The 17056-nt window shown below is 40.5% G+C and overlaps 1 protein-coding gene across 3 annotated transcripts in view; it reads left to right on the top strand.

Moving 5' to 3' along the window:
• The window catches only part of LOC118389923 (protein FAM168A-like), a 56011-nt gene that overhangs the window by 2242 nt on the left and 36713 nt on the right, over window positions 1–17056 (top strand). For all 3 annotated transcript variants that reach the window (XM_035779915.2, XM_035779916.2, XM_035779914.2), the window contains exon 2: window positions 16208–16299. In XM_035779915.2, the coding sequence (XP_035635808.1) occupies window positions 16230–16299 (70 nt within the window). In that variant the 5' untranslated portion in view covers window positions 16208–16229. The remainder of the gene's footprint in view (window positions 1–16207; window positions 16300–17056) is intronic.

Raw genomic sequence — 17056 nt, 5'->3', positions numbered from 1 at the left:
TGGTTAGAGCGTTGGGCCAGTAACAGAAAGGTTACTAGATCCAATCCCCAAGCTGACAAGGTAAAAAAAATGTCTTCTTGCCCCCACTGTTCCTAGGTCGTCATTGTAAATAATAATTTGTTCTTAACTGACTTGCTTAGTTAAATAAATTAATGATTTAATGATTAGCTAGGCCGTGTTTAAACTCAGAATGTGGTTTCTTTATCGGATGTTGTTTCTTTATTCTTTATCACCAGTGGTGGTCAGTGCAGTTTAACATCAATAGGTTTAGGCTACTACACGATACAAAAATGTTCCCTATACCCATCATGAGGTTTCTACAACCTAGCCTATGAATTCAACGTACGTGCACACAGGTCGAGAGAATAATTTTAGGTCACAGACAGTGACACTTCGACAGACAGTGACGCATTCAATATCGCCTTGCACACTCCTGCCTGCATCTAGCTGACCTAGGGTGTAATCATTAGTCCAACAGTTGCAAACAACTTTCTTTTCGACAAATTCAGATATGTTTATCCCCGTTTCGTTCAGCTTGCTTCCGTTTAAGAAACGTTTTTCAACAGAATCGGCAGAATGAATGCACCTCTGATGACACGCAAACAGTTCAATTTCATAGCCACATACAAACAGCTTGTTGTATTCCTTCTCGCATCTACGCACCCTCTTCTCACCTTTCCCTTTGTTTGTGGACATCAATGTACAACACCAGCTGTCTGTGACCAGGCAGAAAAACCTTTCCAAGCCAAACCTTCATATCATCCCCACAGCTAGCTCACCATATCAGCGAAAGTAAAGTCAACGTCACCTGCTACAATCATGCAGTACAGTGTAGTAAGCAGTTTAGCAGTTACACCGACAGTTCCCAGTGGCAATAAATTAGTAAAACCAAAAGCTTACCTTGACTCGGAAGAGTTCCAGTGTTGGATAGTCATAGCCAGCTAGCCAATATAGCATCCCTCTGTTTGAGCAGGCTAAACTAGCTAGCTGCATTTGCTAGCTAAGTAAGTGAAAGTGAAAAATGTTTACAAAATCTCTCGCTCTCTCTGTTTTACTACTCCATTTAAGAAATTAATTTGTTCATTTGTTAATTTGTTAAACTGTTCAACTATTGTCTCTCTCGAGTCAACTACTCACCACATTTTATGCACTGCAGTGTTTGCTAGTTGTAGCTTATGCTTTCAGTAATAGATTCAATCTCTGATCCTTTGATTGGGCGGACAACATGTCAGTTCATGCTGCAAGAGCTCTGATATGTTGGAGGATGTCCTCCGGAAGTTGTCATGATTGCTGTGTAAGTCTATGGAAGGGGTGAGAACCATGAGTTTCCTAGATCTTGTATTGAAGTCAATGTCCCTAGAGGAAGAAAGAAGTTAGCTGTCCTCCGGCGACACAATGGTGCTGCCCTACAGATTGCTGTCGAGGCTACTGTAGACCTTGATTGCAAAAAAAGTGAGTTTTAATCAATTGTTTGGTGAGGTGAATATATTCTGTATAATTTTATCTAAAAAGTATAACTTTTTACATGTTTTACTATTTTTATTTTTATGAAATTCACTGAGGAGGATGGTCCTCCCCTTCCTTCTCTGAGGTGCCTCCACTGATACGTACAAAGTATAGTGTAATCAATGTGTTTTTTGCCAGTTGCCAGGCTGTTTGTAGTAGGGATGGACAATTGTGCAATCTTTTTAAACTGAAAGTTGTTGTTTTTCTGTTAAAACGATTCACAATGCAGAATAATGGTTATGTATGTATGACTGCTAGGGCCTGGCAATGAAATTACAGTGGCTTGCAAAAGTATTCACCCCCTTGGCATTTTTCTTATTTTGTTTCCTTACAACCTGGAATTAAAATATATTTTTTGGGGGGTTGTATCATTTCATTTACACAATATGCCTACTGCTTTGAAGATGCAAAATATTGTTTGTGAAACAAACAAGAAATAAGCCCAAAAAAACAGAACTTGAGCATGCATAACTATTCACCCCCCAAAGTCAATACTTTGTAGAGCCACCTTTTGCAGCAATTACAGCTGCAAGTCTCTCGGGGTACGTCTCTATAAGCTTGGCACATCTAGCCACTGGGAATTTTGCCCATTCTTCAAGGCAAAACTACTCCAGCTCCTTCAAGTTGGATGAGTTCCTGCTGGTGTACAGCAATCTTTAAGTTATACCACAGATTCTCAATTGGATTGAGGTCTGGGCTTTGACTAGGCCATTCCAAGACATGTAAATGTTTCCCCTTAAACCGCTCGAGTTGCTTTAGCAGTATGCGTAAAGCTCATTCAGGGTTATCTTTGGTCTCTGTTGCCTCTGATTAATGCCCTCTGCCTGGCCCGTGAGTTTTGGTGGGTGGCCCTCTCTTGGCAGGTTTGTTGTGGTGCCATATTCTTTCCATTTTCTAATAATGGATTTAAATGGTGCTCTGTGGGATGTTCAAAGTTTCAGATATTTTTTTATAACCAAACTCTGATGTGTACTTCTCCACAATTTTGTCGTTGACCTGTTTGGAGAGCTCCTTGGTCTTCATGGTGCCCCTTGATTAGTGGTGTTGCAGACTCTGGGGCCTTTCAGAACAGGTGTATATATACTGAGATCACTTGACTGATCATGCGACACTTAGATTGCACACAGGTGGACTTTATTTAACTAATTATGTGACTTATGAAGGTAGTTGGTTGCACCAGATCTTATTTAGGGAATTCATAGCAAAGGGGGTGAATACATATGCACGCACCACTTTTCCTTTTTTATTGTTGTTGACATTTTTGAAACAAGTTATTTTTTAAAATTTCACTTCACCAATTTGGACTATTTTGTGTATGTCCATTACAAGAAATCCAAATAAAAATGAATTTAAATGACAGGTTGAAATGCATTAAAATAGGAAAATCGCCAAGGGGGGTGAATACAAGGCACTCTATCTACCGCAGTCATATACCCTTGAAAGCGCCTCAGCTATGGCATGTTTGTTTAATGCTGACACAAAGCCTTGTCTGGAGATAGTTTCGAAGCGCAACAAATGGATATTTGACTTGTCTGTAAAAGAATGCTGCTTCTGAAGCTGGACTAACGTCCATCACTAGGTGACCAGAACTGTCAATCAAATAATATCGAGCTGCTGTGCGCAGCCTCCCTATTCGCAGACCACTCTCCAAAAAAGTACACTAAAGTTAAATACTGTGACTTACCAGGACATTTAGTAGAAAGAAAATACATCTTCCACTACGAATCGACTTCTACGATTCACCATTTTTTAACAGATGAAACTGATTTGTGTCCATACTTCCGTGAACACAACCACTTGCATATGTCATAGCGAACGAGGGACGAAGAGGGGAACAGTATAGGCAGGTCAACAACCTGGCAGACGGAGTCAGAACCGTGCACGAGGCCATCTATCGGCAATCAAAAGCTGAATGTAAATGCTGTATTTCACATACTGAAGACTGAACACACACTCGCATCATTAGCTAAGAGAAAAAGCAGGTGAGACAGCTGCACTGTGATTTTAGTTTTGTGGGAAAAACAAACACTTTTTCCGTTAGGGATTTTTCTTAACGTTAAGGATCCCAATTTCGTTTAAACGTTCCTCGCCTATAGTTTGTAGTGAAAGCCGCAGTGCTGTGAAGTTGTATCCACTAATGATTAAGGTCAGTATTGGGAGAGGAGAAGCTGATCCTAGATCTGTAACTAGGGGAAACTTGTGTGAGGGGGAGGGGTCAGGTCAGTGGGAGGATCGGACCAAGAAGTAGGAAGCTGATTGGCGCGTTGCTCTGTCCTTAGGGGCAGTCATGTCTGATGGCCCTGGACCGCCCTCATTCTCTCTGTCAGAGGCAGGCGACGCTAAAACAAATCTCTACACACATACTGGTGAACACGCACATCCCAAACACACTTGCAGTAACAACTCATTCCCACATTCCCTCTGACACACTTTCTCTCTTACACACACACATAACAGGGTTTCTGTTACAAAACTGTGGCGTCGGACATTTGACCGGTAGTATTTTAAATTTACCTGACATTTGAGAAATTTACCGGACGCATTGGTTGAGTAAGTGTGTCCACTCACAGTGCTCAGAATGACAGACATCACATTTAGATTATGGTCATTCATTTTAACAGAACATGCAACGGGGTGCGTCCTTTCCGAATTCCGATGCACACTTTGAAGATGTTAGAATAACTGTCCACATTTGCTTTTCCTCAGCCAACAAAACGAGTAACGGACAGAAAAATCACTAGTCTGTCAATCTATTTTACCCCATAATAGTCAAGTTGACCTATACTATTGGTCAGCGTGTCATTCTGTGCAAAAAAATAAATAGCCTATTCCAAACTAACTTTTGGAGAGTTGTGGGATGATAGATCCCAAATTCATACAACCAGTACATCAAAATAACTTTAAAAGACATTGAGGTTGAAGCAACAGATCAAAATGTTTATCTTAAAATGTTGATAAACTATTGTTTCTTCACATTATAAGGGCAGCAATGCACACACGATAGTAGGCTACGCGCGAATGTTTGTGGGAAAATACCTTTGTCAAATGTGCACTGTACATTCGGATGAAAATATCAGTTAGAAATGTTTAACAACTTGCATGGGTTTGCTAATATGACTAGGATTGTGCCTTTGGCTACTGGACAATGAAATAAGTTAATTTGAAAACCAATTGAACATGAGAGAAATGGGCTACTTGTTTCAATGGCATATAGAAGTCTTTATAAAATATTTGCCTCCATGTTTATAGAAACTGATTTTGGCTCGGCTACTTTGAAGCAAGGTAAAATGTTCAGGTTCCACACAATTAAGTTTATGTTTTCAAAATGCATACTAACTCCAATTCACATTGCAAAGTGGTTTGTCACTCTGAAGCCTGCCTACCATTGCTTAAGCACTTGAATGGGAAGCACGCTTCAATTACCAGTTGAAAAATACAAATAGTAGCTCTTTAATCATGACCATCAAAACTGTTTTTAACACACGATTGCATTTAGAATTGTTGTACAATGATTGAGCTTATAAAAGCGCATGTTTGACTCCACTCAAACTAGGCTCTGTAACTGTAAGAATAATTATGCAAATTAACCTATAGACCAATAAGCATGACCTGTGAAATGTATTTGCATTGGCTGATATTTCCATCAATGAATAGGCAAAAAAGCATTATTTTGCAATGGGATTTTTTTCTTCTCCTAGACAATTGGCCGGTGAAAATTGTATTTACCGACTTAAAAAATAAATGCATCCAAAAGCCGGCTATTACCTAACAGAAACCCTGACACACACACGCGCACACACACACACACACCCAGTGAGGCATGCAGGCTCACAGTGAAAATAGTGGTAATTTAATCTCTTGGCTGACTGCTGGCTGACAAATAATGTTCTATCTCAGGGAGGAGAGGAGTGCGATCTTGAAATGGTTTCTGTTCTCAAAATTGAGGAGAGAGAGAGAGAGAAGTCCTTGGCGGGCTCTATGCAAGCTCTAGTCAAACGTAGTGCACTATGTAGTCAAAAGTAGTGCACTAAATAGGGAATAGGATGCCATTTTGGATGCATCCCGTCTCATTCTCCAGTCCTGCAGCTTCTGTAACTGCTCTGTTTTGCTGTAGTAAAGGAGGCACAAAACTCATCCCTTCTTTCTCTACCTCTGACGTCATAGGTTCATTCCTTTCCTCTCTTCCTCTAACCTCCATATGTTCTCTTGAGCCCTTCCCTCCCCTTCATTTGTGGGATTTGATGAAGAGCTGAGTAGCTGACAGACACAGGGTTTTTCTATGGGTTAGCTCAGGGCTGGAATGTGTGTACAAAATGATCTTCTGCCATTCCATAGGCCTCCTCTATGTACTGTGGAATGATGGAATGTCGGAGTTGTTTTTTTGGAACGTTGTACCTCTGAACCCTCCCCAGGAGGCTGCCAAAGGTGGTGTGTTTGAGTCTACAATGACTCGTAACAACCTTAGGATGCCTATCGGCTCTTAACCTGTAGGGTCATAGCTTTGTCTCACTTTATCTCAATAGGTACAGCTGGGTATGTAGAAAAAAAAATACAACAAATCTCCACTCCAGTCCTTTCTCATCGCTTATAGTTGAGGATGAGGATTCAGCACTGGACTTGAAAAAGGAGATCTATGGAATAAGCTTCAAAGATGTTGTTTGCTTTGACTCGATCCTAAGTCACTCTCTCTCTCGTGCTGCCATTTTGTTTACCTTGATCCGAGTGTCTGCGTCTGAGAAGACTATAATAGCCGCCGTGTCATGCCGCCCATGGGTGGCAAGAATGTAAACACTTGTTTGCCGTCTGGGAGCATGCAAAAATCTCCTTCTTGGAGACACTCGGTTCTCGATATATGGGGCCTGGCATCAGACAGCCCTCCACAATCAGGAGTGGGGTAGTCCTGGCTGAAATGCATTCCAATGATGCGTGGCTAAGCCACAACGCTCCTGCAAAGCTCCTGAAAAGTTCTGGAGCTTGGCGAGCCAAAGCGTTGTACTATCTAGTCAACTCTCCTCTCCCTCTATCAGAGTAGCCTGCAGTGGTGTGTGCTACTATATAGCTCTTTAACTCTGTATCAGCCGGTTTTTCATTTGAAAAAGGAAGGATAAAATAGGAAGGAAGAGAAAATAGAAAATAGGTGATTAAAGGCAATAGATGGTGCTGGGTGACAGGATAAGGAATTAGTGATTCTGGGAAGTTCTTTTGAAGGTAGCCTGTCAGAGGTGTGCAAGTCAACACATTGACCTTCTAACCTGGCTGTGCTAAATATCAAGGCAATATCATGGATCAGATCTACAGATGTCAGATCTTAACTTGCAGAGAATTTTCCTGATGCATCAGGAAAATGAACCTTGTGATTGGCTAAAAATTAGCCGTTCTCTTTCTTTCCACTCGGGGGCAGTCGAGTCATTGGGATCAGGACTCAGTATCTTAAAATAATGTTCTCTCTATAGGCTTAGGTCCTATTACTGCAACATTGAAATGTACACATACACATCAATAATTGTTGTTTTATATAGCTTAATAACACAAGGTAGTTATTGGTCTCCACTAGGCTATGACATACAAGTGTCTAGTGTGGGGCCTCCTGAGTGGTGCAGCGGTCTAAGGCTTGAGGTGTCACTACAGGCCTGGGTTCAATCCCAGACTGTGCCACAGCCAGCCTTGACCGGGAGACCCATGAGGCGGCGCACAATTGACCCAGTGTCGTCGGGTTAGGGGAAGATTTGGCCGGCTGGGATGTCCTTGTCCCATCACACTCATACTGTCTTCAGTTGCCAGCTGGATGGTGTTCCCTCCGACACATTAGCGTGGCTGGCTTCTGGGTTGAATGAGCAGTGTGTCAAGAAGCAGTGCGGCTTGGTAGGGTTGTGGTTCAGAGGACACATGGCTCTCGACCGAGTCTGGACAGGAGTTTCAGTGATGGGACAAGACTGTAACTACCAATTGGGGAGAAAAAGGGGTGAAGATAAAACAATATATATTTTTTTATAATAAGAAGAATCTAGTTTATCTGAAGGTTACGAATGAGCTGTCAAAATTTAGTTAAATCGTGGCCTGGGGTGGGGTAGCAGTTAGGGCCACTGCCTTCAGCATATGTATAGGCCTACCGTGTTGGTGTGGGTTTGATTCTGCCCCAAGCTCTTCTGATACAAATAATGCAATCTACTGATTGACTTGATGTAGTTAGACATTTCAAATATGAACAGTCCAGGGGCATACCTTCTTTTTCCTGGTAAGAAATTACCATACCAGACACATTTGGATAACATAAATAGTAAGCAAATAAAATAACAGTACACCAACATTAATTTCCATTCATAAAAAGTGTTGGGTAAATTGCCACAGTCGATTGCCATGGAAAATTAGGAAATACTTTATTTCTAATGTACAGAATGCTTGTCAAATAGATAAATCGACCTTATTCTGCTCAAAAAGGACTAAATTGTTCCCATGACAATACCAACCAGAGGGCAAACATATGGTCTGGGTCTGTTTTTCATGGGTCGTGCTTGTCGTGGGTCGTGCTTGTCGTGGGTCGTGCTAGATTTCCCATAGTTCCAGTGAAGGAGAAGGCCCTTTCCTGTTTCAGCATGACAATGCCCCCATGTACAAAGCGAGGTCCATACAGAAATGCTTTGTCGAGAACTGATTGGCTCAAACATTAAGAATGAAAGAAATTCCACAAATTAACTTTTAACAAGGCACACCTGTTAATTGAAATGCATTCCAGGTGTCTACCTCATGAATCTGGTTGAGAGAATGCCAAGAGTGTGCAAAGCTCTCATCAAGGCATAGGGTGGCTACTATGAATCTCAAAAATAATCTAAAAAATAAAATATATTTTGATGTGTTTAACACTTTTTGGGTTAATAAATGATTCCATATGTGTTATTTCATAGTTTTGATGTATTTGTTATTATTCTACAATGTAGAAAATAGTACAAAAATAAAGAAAAACCCTGGAATGAGTAGGGTCCAAACGTTTGACTGGTACTGTATATCTTAGAAATACTTATCTTACTCCAGAAATATATCATATTCCAAAGACAGAAGGTAATTAAAGTGCAAATTACCTCTTACCGCATCTGGCTAAGAACCCAAGAACAAAAATAAGAAGTGCGCTTCACTGCAAGTGCCGTGGTGGAGATAATACTGGGTTTGACGGACAACTTTGAGAGCCAATCAACTTAACCCTTTGACACTTATGAACATACGGGTGTTGTCATTCTACAGCGGACCCTGCAGCGTGCACTCAAACCGGTGTGATAAGAACACTTATTTAGAACGTCAAGTTACGATTGACGCAACAGTCAGCATTTGAGCTGGCCACAGTTTTTTCACAAACATTTTGCACAAACACAGTTTTATCATGTCAACCTAAGATAAGATGTTATAAGATGAGTTGGGTCTGTTTGCAGTATGCATGCTGAAGGGGGTGTGTCGTCTACCATCATTCACTTCTGGAAGTACTGGAAAGACGAGTGAACCATCCCTTCACCTCATTTTGTTATATCATCTTTGGTCTGACAGACGTTTACGTTACAACCAGAATGCATTGTATGATGTCAACAAACATGGTGCCACATATAGCTGGTAATTAGCTTAGCATTGTACTGATTATGAGGAGCTAATCTTCAAAAAAGTATTTTACAGACATCATATGCGTCCATTACATTCTATGGTCCTTCTGTAGCTCAGTTGGTAGAGCATGGCGCTTGTAACGCCAGGTTAGTGGGTTCGATTCCCGGGACCACCCATACGTAGAATGTATGCACACATGACTGTAAGTCGCTTTGGATAAAAGCGTCTGCTAAATGGCATATATTATATTATTATGAAAGAATCGGGAATGCGTGATTTGTCATTATTTTACATAAAAAAGCATGACCCTCCTCAATTTTCCTCCTGGTAACAATTGTATACATTTTGACCACTCCCTAACAGAACACTGAGATAGAAATAGATTGTGTAGAATAGGGAATCGTGTCGGTGGTATCCATTACATTTATATCTGCAACATTCTGACATTTTTCACCTCACTGAATATGCTACACAGGTGTGAGGTTGAGGTTCATGTCTTGCCAACCTCTAAATATGTCACCAAATGAATATGTTTGAATGTGATGAATGCAAAATTATGCAAAGTGGATACCACACCGTAAGGCCTTACCAGTATTTATATATTATAGTGTACTAGCTTGATATATTTCAACATTTTACCTTCAGTATATACAAAAATGAGTTGGTACTGAGAACTGGATAAATTGTTGTTTTATTTCTGCACTTTCCATGTCACATGTTTGGGTGGAATGCGGAGGTCTTGACTTGTTCTCTATTTGTGTATTTGTGTACTTTTTCCCTATGATATTATTGTCTTTCCCAACCTTTATGGACAATATATTGCTTTATGTGTTGTCTCCACTCCACTGTAATATAGTAATAGTATAGTAAATGCTTGCGTGGTAAACATTTGTATGGTTGAATGAGAGGTTTGTGTTGGTGCCTCAGACTGGCCGTGTTAATACCTACTGAAGGATCCATGATTAGCCAGACAGTGACAGGAGTGCTTGAATCTATCCACTAAAGCACAGAAAGGGAGAGGAGGATTTGCTTACTCACTGTCCTCCTACTCCATTCTCTCCTCTGCATTTTCCGTGTCTACCAGTCCGTGGTTTACAATCCCCTCCCATATCTGCTGCTCAGTGACAGTCATATCAGAGTATAGGCCTTGTGTTAAAGGCTAAATTATAAAACCCTACTTGGACATATCAAACATGTGTTTTGGGTGAAAACATATGATTGATTTCAAGTGTACACTCCTCTATCTCTAACTGCTACTCAGTGACAGAGTATAGGCCTTATGTTATACAGTGAATTATTATACTATATATGTAGGAAGCATACAAGGTTGAGGAGATTACATGGAATATGAGTTTAAAAAAACTAACTGTAATCAGTTACGTTACCAACTACAATATTGTAATCAGATTACAGATACTTTTGAAAAAATAGGTGATTGCTTTTGGATTACTTTTAAATTCAGAAAGGATGTTTGCAAAACAATTCAGTGACACCTTTCTGTTTTTTTCAATGACATTCAATTCATCATTAAAAAAAGGGCACAAGTTTAAGTTTGTTCCACCTGAGTGAGTCTGACTACATATCAGAGACCACTATTACGTTACTGATTTACAATTTTGGACAGGTAACTAGTAACTAACTGATTACATTTAGAATGTAACCTACCCAACCCTGAAAGCATACATGTTTTGCATGAAAACATACAAGTGATTTCAAGTGTCTCAGTGCTATTTTTTTATGTGTATATTTAGACAGCCCTTCGCTGGCATTCTGCTGTCATGAATCCTCTGAGCCCACAGAGTCTTGATGCTTTTTTTGTAGCAGAGCAGCAGGTTTTTCTCCCAACAACCCACCAGCTTATTTTGGGAAGGCTGAGGTAGGTAGGTAGGTAGGTAGGTGCTGGTCTTACTGCAGTGAGTGGGTAGCAGCTCGGAAACCCTGCAGTCCTGTACTTACTTGGGTAGCGCTGTATGCTATATGTACAGTATAAGGACAATTTATGTGTAGTACACAATATAGCCAATATATGTGTGGTATATGGCCAATATATTTGTAATTGGCCAATATATATGTGCAGTATTGTATATGGCCAATGTAGTATATACACATTAAGAACATGATTTGACAGACTGACCAGGTGAAAGCTATGATCCCTTATTGATGTCACTTAAATCAGTATAGATGAAGGGGAGGAGACTGGTAAACAAATATTTTTAAGCCTTGAGATAATTGAGACATGAATTGTGTATGTGTGCCACAAAATAAGTGCCTTTGAACGGGGTATGGTGGTAGGTGCTAAAAGCACTGGTGTTTCCCTTGTGTGTCAAGAATGGTCAACCACCCAATGGACATCTCTTTTATTTTATTTAACCTGTATTTAACTAGGCAAGTCAGTTAAGAACAAATTCTTATTTACAATGATGGCCAAACCCAAACAACTCAACATTAGGAAGGTGTTTTTAATGTTTTGTATACCCAGTGTAGATATGTCTGCTTTCATAAACACTCTTTATTATACTGCTCCATCAGTTCCTCATCCCTTCTTCTCACCACCTCCATGCATCCCATCTAATCTATCCATTGTCGCCTCTCTTCCTACACCATCTGTCCATGTAACCTTCATTTAACTAGGCAAGTCAGTTAAGAACAAATTCTTATTTACAATGATGGCCTACCAGGGAACAGTGGGTTAACTGCCATGTTCATGGGCAGAACAACATATTTTTACCTTGTCAGCTCGGGGAATTGATCCAGCAACCTTTCGGTTACTGGTCCAACGCTCTAACCACTAGGCTACCTGCCGCCATCATGTGATCATGTCTTTTTATTCTGTCGTTTGTCAGTCATCTTCTTGTATCTGACGCTCTCTTCGTTTTATTTTTTGTTTCTCATTCTTATACTCCTCACACACACACACACACACACACACACACACACACACAAAACCCATCCATCTGTCCATTCCTTTTACTCTTCTTTTCTTTAAGCTCGATCTCTCCATCTGCAGCTGTTTCTTGGCTATTCCAGTTTTCCCTCAATCACATTTCTGGAGTCTAATATATCTACCGCAGAACAACAATTATCAAATGCCTTAATGCACTCGCCATACTTCTGATCACTTTATATAATAATAATAATAATAATAATAATAATAATAATAATAATATAATATAATATATAATATAATTAATAATAATAATATATTATAATATAATATAATAATATAATAACACTTTCTTGCCTCATCAGTCAATTCAAAATTCACTGTGAACTGTTTTGTTCCCAGAATATTAAAACATTGTTTTCATCAGAAGAGAAATGTGTGCAAATGTGTGTACTGTCTCCAGCAATCAATAAATACATGCATATAGTAATAAATAAATAAGTAAATACAAGTGCACAAAATTCAAAATTACTCCATCACCGCAAATTCATGTACAATATAAGGAAAGGTCTAGGCGATGGGGACTGTCTAATTTTTATGATTTCTGACAGCATTGCATGCACAGATGCAGACAATGAAGTTGGGTTACTTCTAAGTATGTTCAGGTTACTCCTAAGTTGTCATCTCCAACATTGTGACCTTCCATTTTAGAGGTTTGCTTTGGTGTGGATTCAGGCCTATCCATTAAAATCAGTTGTGTTCCTCCATTGTATTCACCTTTCTGTATTTCTATTGTGCATTGTTTTTCTGTTTGGTGATGGAAAATCTACAAACCTGTCAGCAAACCAGCCTATGTAATAAACTCAGAAAAAAAAGAAACGTCTCTCACTGTCAACTGCTTTTAATTTCAGCAAATTTAACATGTGTAAATATTTGTATGAACATAAGATTCAACAACTGAGACATAAACTGAACAAGTTCCACAGACATGTGACTAACAGAAATGGAAGAATGTGTCCCTGAACAAAGGGGGGTCAAAATCAAGTCAGTATCTGGTGTGACCACCACCTACATTAAGTACTGCAGTGCATCTCCTCCTCATGGACTGAACCATATTTGCCAGTTCTTGCTGTGAGATGTTACCCCACTCTTCCACCAAGGCACCTGCAAGTTCCCGGACATTTCTAGGGGGAATGGCCCTAGCCCTCACCCTCCGATCAAACAGGTCCCAGACGTGAGATCCGGGCCCTTCGCTGGCTATGGCAGAACACTGACATTCCTGTCTTGCAAGAAATCATGCACAGAATGAATGGCATTGTGATGCTGGAGGGTCATGTCAGAATGAGCCAACAGGAGTATTACCACATAAGAGAGGAGGATGTCTTCCCTGTAATGCATAGAGTTGAGATTGCTTGCAATGACAACAAGCTCAGTCCGATGATGCTGTGACACACCGCCCCAGACTATGACTGATCCTCCACCTCCAAATCGCTCCAGAGTACAGACCTCGGTGTAACGCTCATTCCTTCGATGATAAACGCAAATTCAGCCATCACCCCTGGTGAGACAAAACCGCGACTTGTCAGTGAAGAGCACTTTTTGCCAGTCCTGTCTGGTCCAGCGACTGTGGGTTTGTGCCCATAGGCGACGTTGTTGCCTGTGATGTCTGGTGAGGACCTGCCTTACAACAGCCCTCAGTCCAGCCTCTCTCAGCCTTTTTTTGCGGACGGTCTGAGCACTGATGGAGGGATTGTGCGTCCCTGGTGTAAGTTGGACAGTTGTTGTCATCCTGTATCTGTCCCACAGGTGTGATGTTCGGATGTACCAATCCTGTGCAGGTGTTGATACACATGGTCTGCCACTGCGAGGATTATCAGCTGTCCGTCCTGTCTCCCTGTAGCGCTGTCTTAAGCGTCTCACATTACGGACATTATAATTTATTGCCCTGGCCACATCTGCAGGCACGTTCACGCAGATGAGCAGGGACCCTGGGCATCTTTCTTTTGGTGTTTTTCAGAGTCAGTAGACAGGTGCATGCTCATGAATTGTTTATGGTTCATTGAACAAGCATGGGAAACAGTGTTTTTTATTTATTATTTTTTTTATTCTGTCTTGCCACTCTACCATAAAGGCCTGATTGGTGTAGTGCTGCAGAGATGGTTGTCCTTCTGGAAAGTTCTCACATCTCCACATAGGAACTCTGGAGCTCTGTCAGAGTGACCATCGGGTTCTTGGTCACCTCCCTGCCCAAGGCCCTTCTCCCCCTATTGCTCGGTTTGGCTGGGCGGACAGCTCGAGGAAGAGTTTTGGTGGTTCCAAACTTCTTTCATTTAAGAATGATGGAGGCCACTGTGTTCTTGGGGTCCTTCAATGCTGCAGACATGTTTTGGTACCCTTCCCCAGATCTGTGCCTCGACGCAATCCTGTCTCTGAGCTCTACAGAGAATACTTTTAACCTCAGGCTTGGTTTTTGCTCTCCATTGTCAAGTGTGGGACCGTTATATAGCTAGGTGTGTGCCTTTTAGCTGTAGGGGCACTATTGAGTAGCTTGGATGAAGGGTGCCCAGAGTAAATGGCCTGCTCCTCAGTCTCATTTGCTAATATATGCATATCAGTATAAGTATTGAATAGAAAACACTCTGAAGTTTCTGAAACTGTTTGAATGATGTCTGTGAGTATAACATAACTAATATGGCAGGCAAGAACCTGAGAAGAAATCCAAACAGCAAGTGAGAAATCTGAGGTTGGTATATTTTCAAACCATTCCCTATTGAAATCCCATTTCGATATGAATGAAGATTCACTTCCTACTGCTTCCACTAGATGTCAACCGTCTATAAAAGGCAACTACGTTAAAAAAATGCATTTACTTTTTTGCAAAAGGTCTCAGTCCTGTGTCTTGTGTGTACTGTTTTGAAAATCGACAACATTGTTTGAATATGTTTTGTATGTCATAAACTGTAATACACCCTGCTGATATGTCCTCCGGTTGGCTTCTCCTCTCTTTTTTTCAATTCAAAACCTCTGTTTCAATGTATCATTTTGACCACTGAGCTGAAAGGACTGGATAGGCGGGCAACATGGCGGGAAACCCCTGTGTATTTTTCCTTTTATCATAATGCTTTCATCTAGTTTAGTTTATTATTATAACCCCTTTTTCCCCCCAATTTTGTGATATCCATGGTAGTTACGATCTTGTCTCATCGCTGCAACTCCCTATGGGGCCCCCGGTCACTGCTGGTTGGATCAAACCCCAGACTTTAGTGGCACCGTGATGCAGTGTCTAAGACCGCTGTGCCACTCGGGAGGCCACTTTCATCTAGTTTGACTGATCAATGGTCACACAGCTGATGAGGAAACCAAGCACATGTTATGGTTCATTAGGGAATATAGACTGAAACAGGGAGGGCCTGCCTGATCTTGTCCAATATGAAACTTGCATTTTTGTGAAAGAGATTGGTGGTGGAAACAGTTTGATATAAAGGTAGAGGTGGATAGGAGAAAAAAGGATGGAGAACAAAAGTGCTCAGGCCGAAGAATTTCCTTGTATGTCACGTTTGTACTTTGTGTGTTTTTACTGTTTACCCATGTTCCAAACAGTCAAAACTACCGTAATGCTCATCATACCATAAACCTTTTCTTTTCTGATTTTTGGGAGTAAACATTTGTATTGTGTGCTTGGCATTTTCTCACGGATTACTTTTAACCAGTGAAAATAAATTGCTGCCTTCTCACTGACATTGGAAAAAACGTATTACAAGATCATACCTGCTACAATGTTATGAGTTACTGTAGTTTTTGTGGAGTACAGTTTAGTTTTGCAGACGTCAAATGTCTTCAAGCTGGCTCTGGAACACATTCAAGATGGGGACCTCTGAGCTAATGCATATCCTCAATTAATAACTATTGAAAGCCATGTTGTTCATTTCACTTTGTGTTCATGTCTCTCTCTCTTTTGCTCTCTCTCACTCTCTCTCACTCACTCTCACTCTCTCTCTCAATTCTTTTCAATTCAATTTGCTTTATTGGCATGACGTAACTGGTCTGTGAACTCAGCCCTATGACCATCTGGATGAGGGACTCTTTTCTTTGCTCAGTTCTTGGCATTGCAGGGCTTGGTAATGATATGAGAGGGGGTCACTGTATTGTAGATGTTTCCCAAACTTAATTGCGAATACATTTTTATTTTTGTCTCTCTGTCTCTTTCTCTCTGTATGTCTGTTCTCACTGCAGTAAGAGTAGACTGTCTTCCGACATGAATCCTGTGTATAGTCCTGTCCAGCCCGGGACACCGTACGGGAACCCCAAGAACATGGCATACGCAGGTGAGTGCCAAGGCAACAACAAAAGCAACCAGCAATACAGTGGTCAGGTACTCCCTTAACATTTCTTGGCCCATTCGGCAAGGCCTATGTATAGCTTTAGATGCATTCTATCATGTTCTTACACTGATTAGTTACGTCATAGAGATATGTAATTTACTAGAGGGGATGATGCTCTATTTAATTATATGCGTTAGATCACCTACATATTTCCTCCACATCCTTTGCCTGCTCTCCTTGTCTCACATCTGCAATAAACTGAAATTACTTGGCAATAAACGGAAATTACTTGGCAATAACTAAAATGACTTTGATTCTCTTTTGTGCTTTAGTTCATTTCAGTTGCTTTGCAGTTTCATTTCTGTCATAATTTCTGACTGTGTTTATGATGGAGATTAATATTTTGTTTTGTTTTACAAGGGCAGTGCAGTATTTGAGGTGTCCCCGCTGAAATAAACAATTTCTTTCACAAAAGTAGTGCACTGGGCTTTAATTAGTATTAGTGGACAATATAAAAGCTGGTCGTCTAGGTTTGTATCTGTAGAAAACCATTCAAAATACAGTAAGTGAGTACATTGAGACTAAAGGTTGATTGATTAATCGGAATGGCCGATTAATTAGGGCCGATTTCAAGTTTTCATAACAATCGGAAATCTGTATTTTTGGACACTGATTTGGCCTATATATATATATATATATATATATATATATATATTTAACTAGGCTAGTCAGTTAAAGAACACATTCTTATTTTCAATGA

The sequence above is a fragment of the Oncorhynchus keta genome, chromosome 11, assembly GCF_023373465.1.
Source record: "Oncorhynchus keta strain PuntledgeMale-10-30-2019 chromosome 11, Oket_V2, whole genome shotgun sequence".
In the NCBI taxonomy this organism is placed as follows: domain Eukaryota; kingdom Metazoa; phylum Chordata; class Actinopteri; order Salmoniformes; family Salmonidae; genus Oncorhynchus; species Oncorhynchus keta.
Note: the sequence above shows the minus strand (reverse complement) of the source record. Positions and strands in the feature narration are given on the sequence as shown.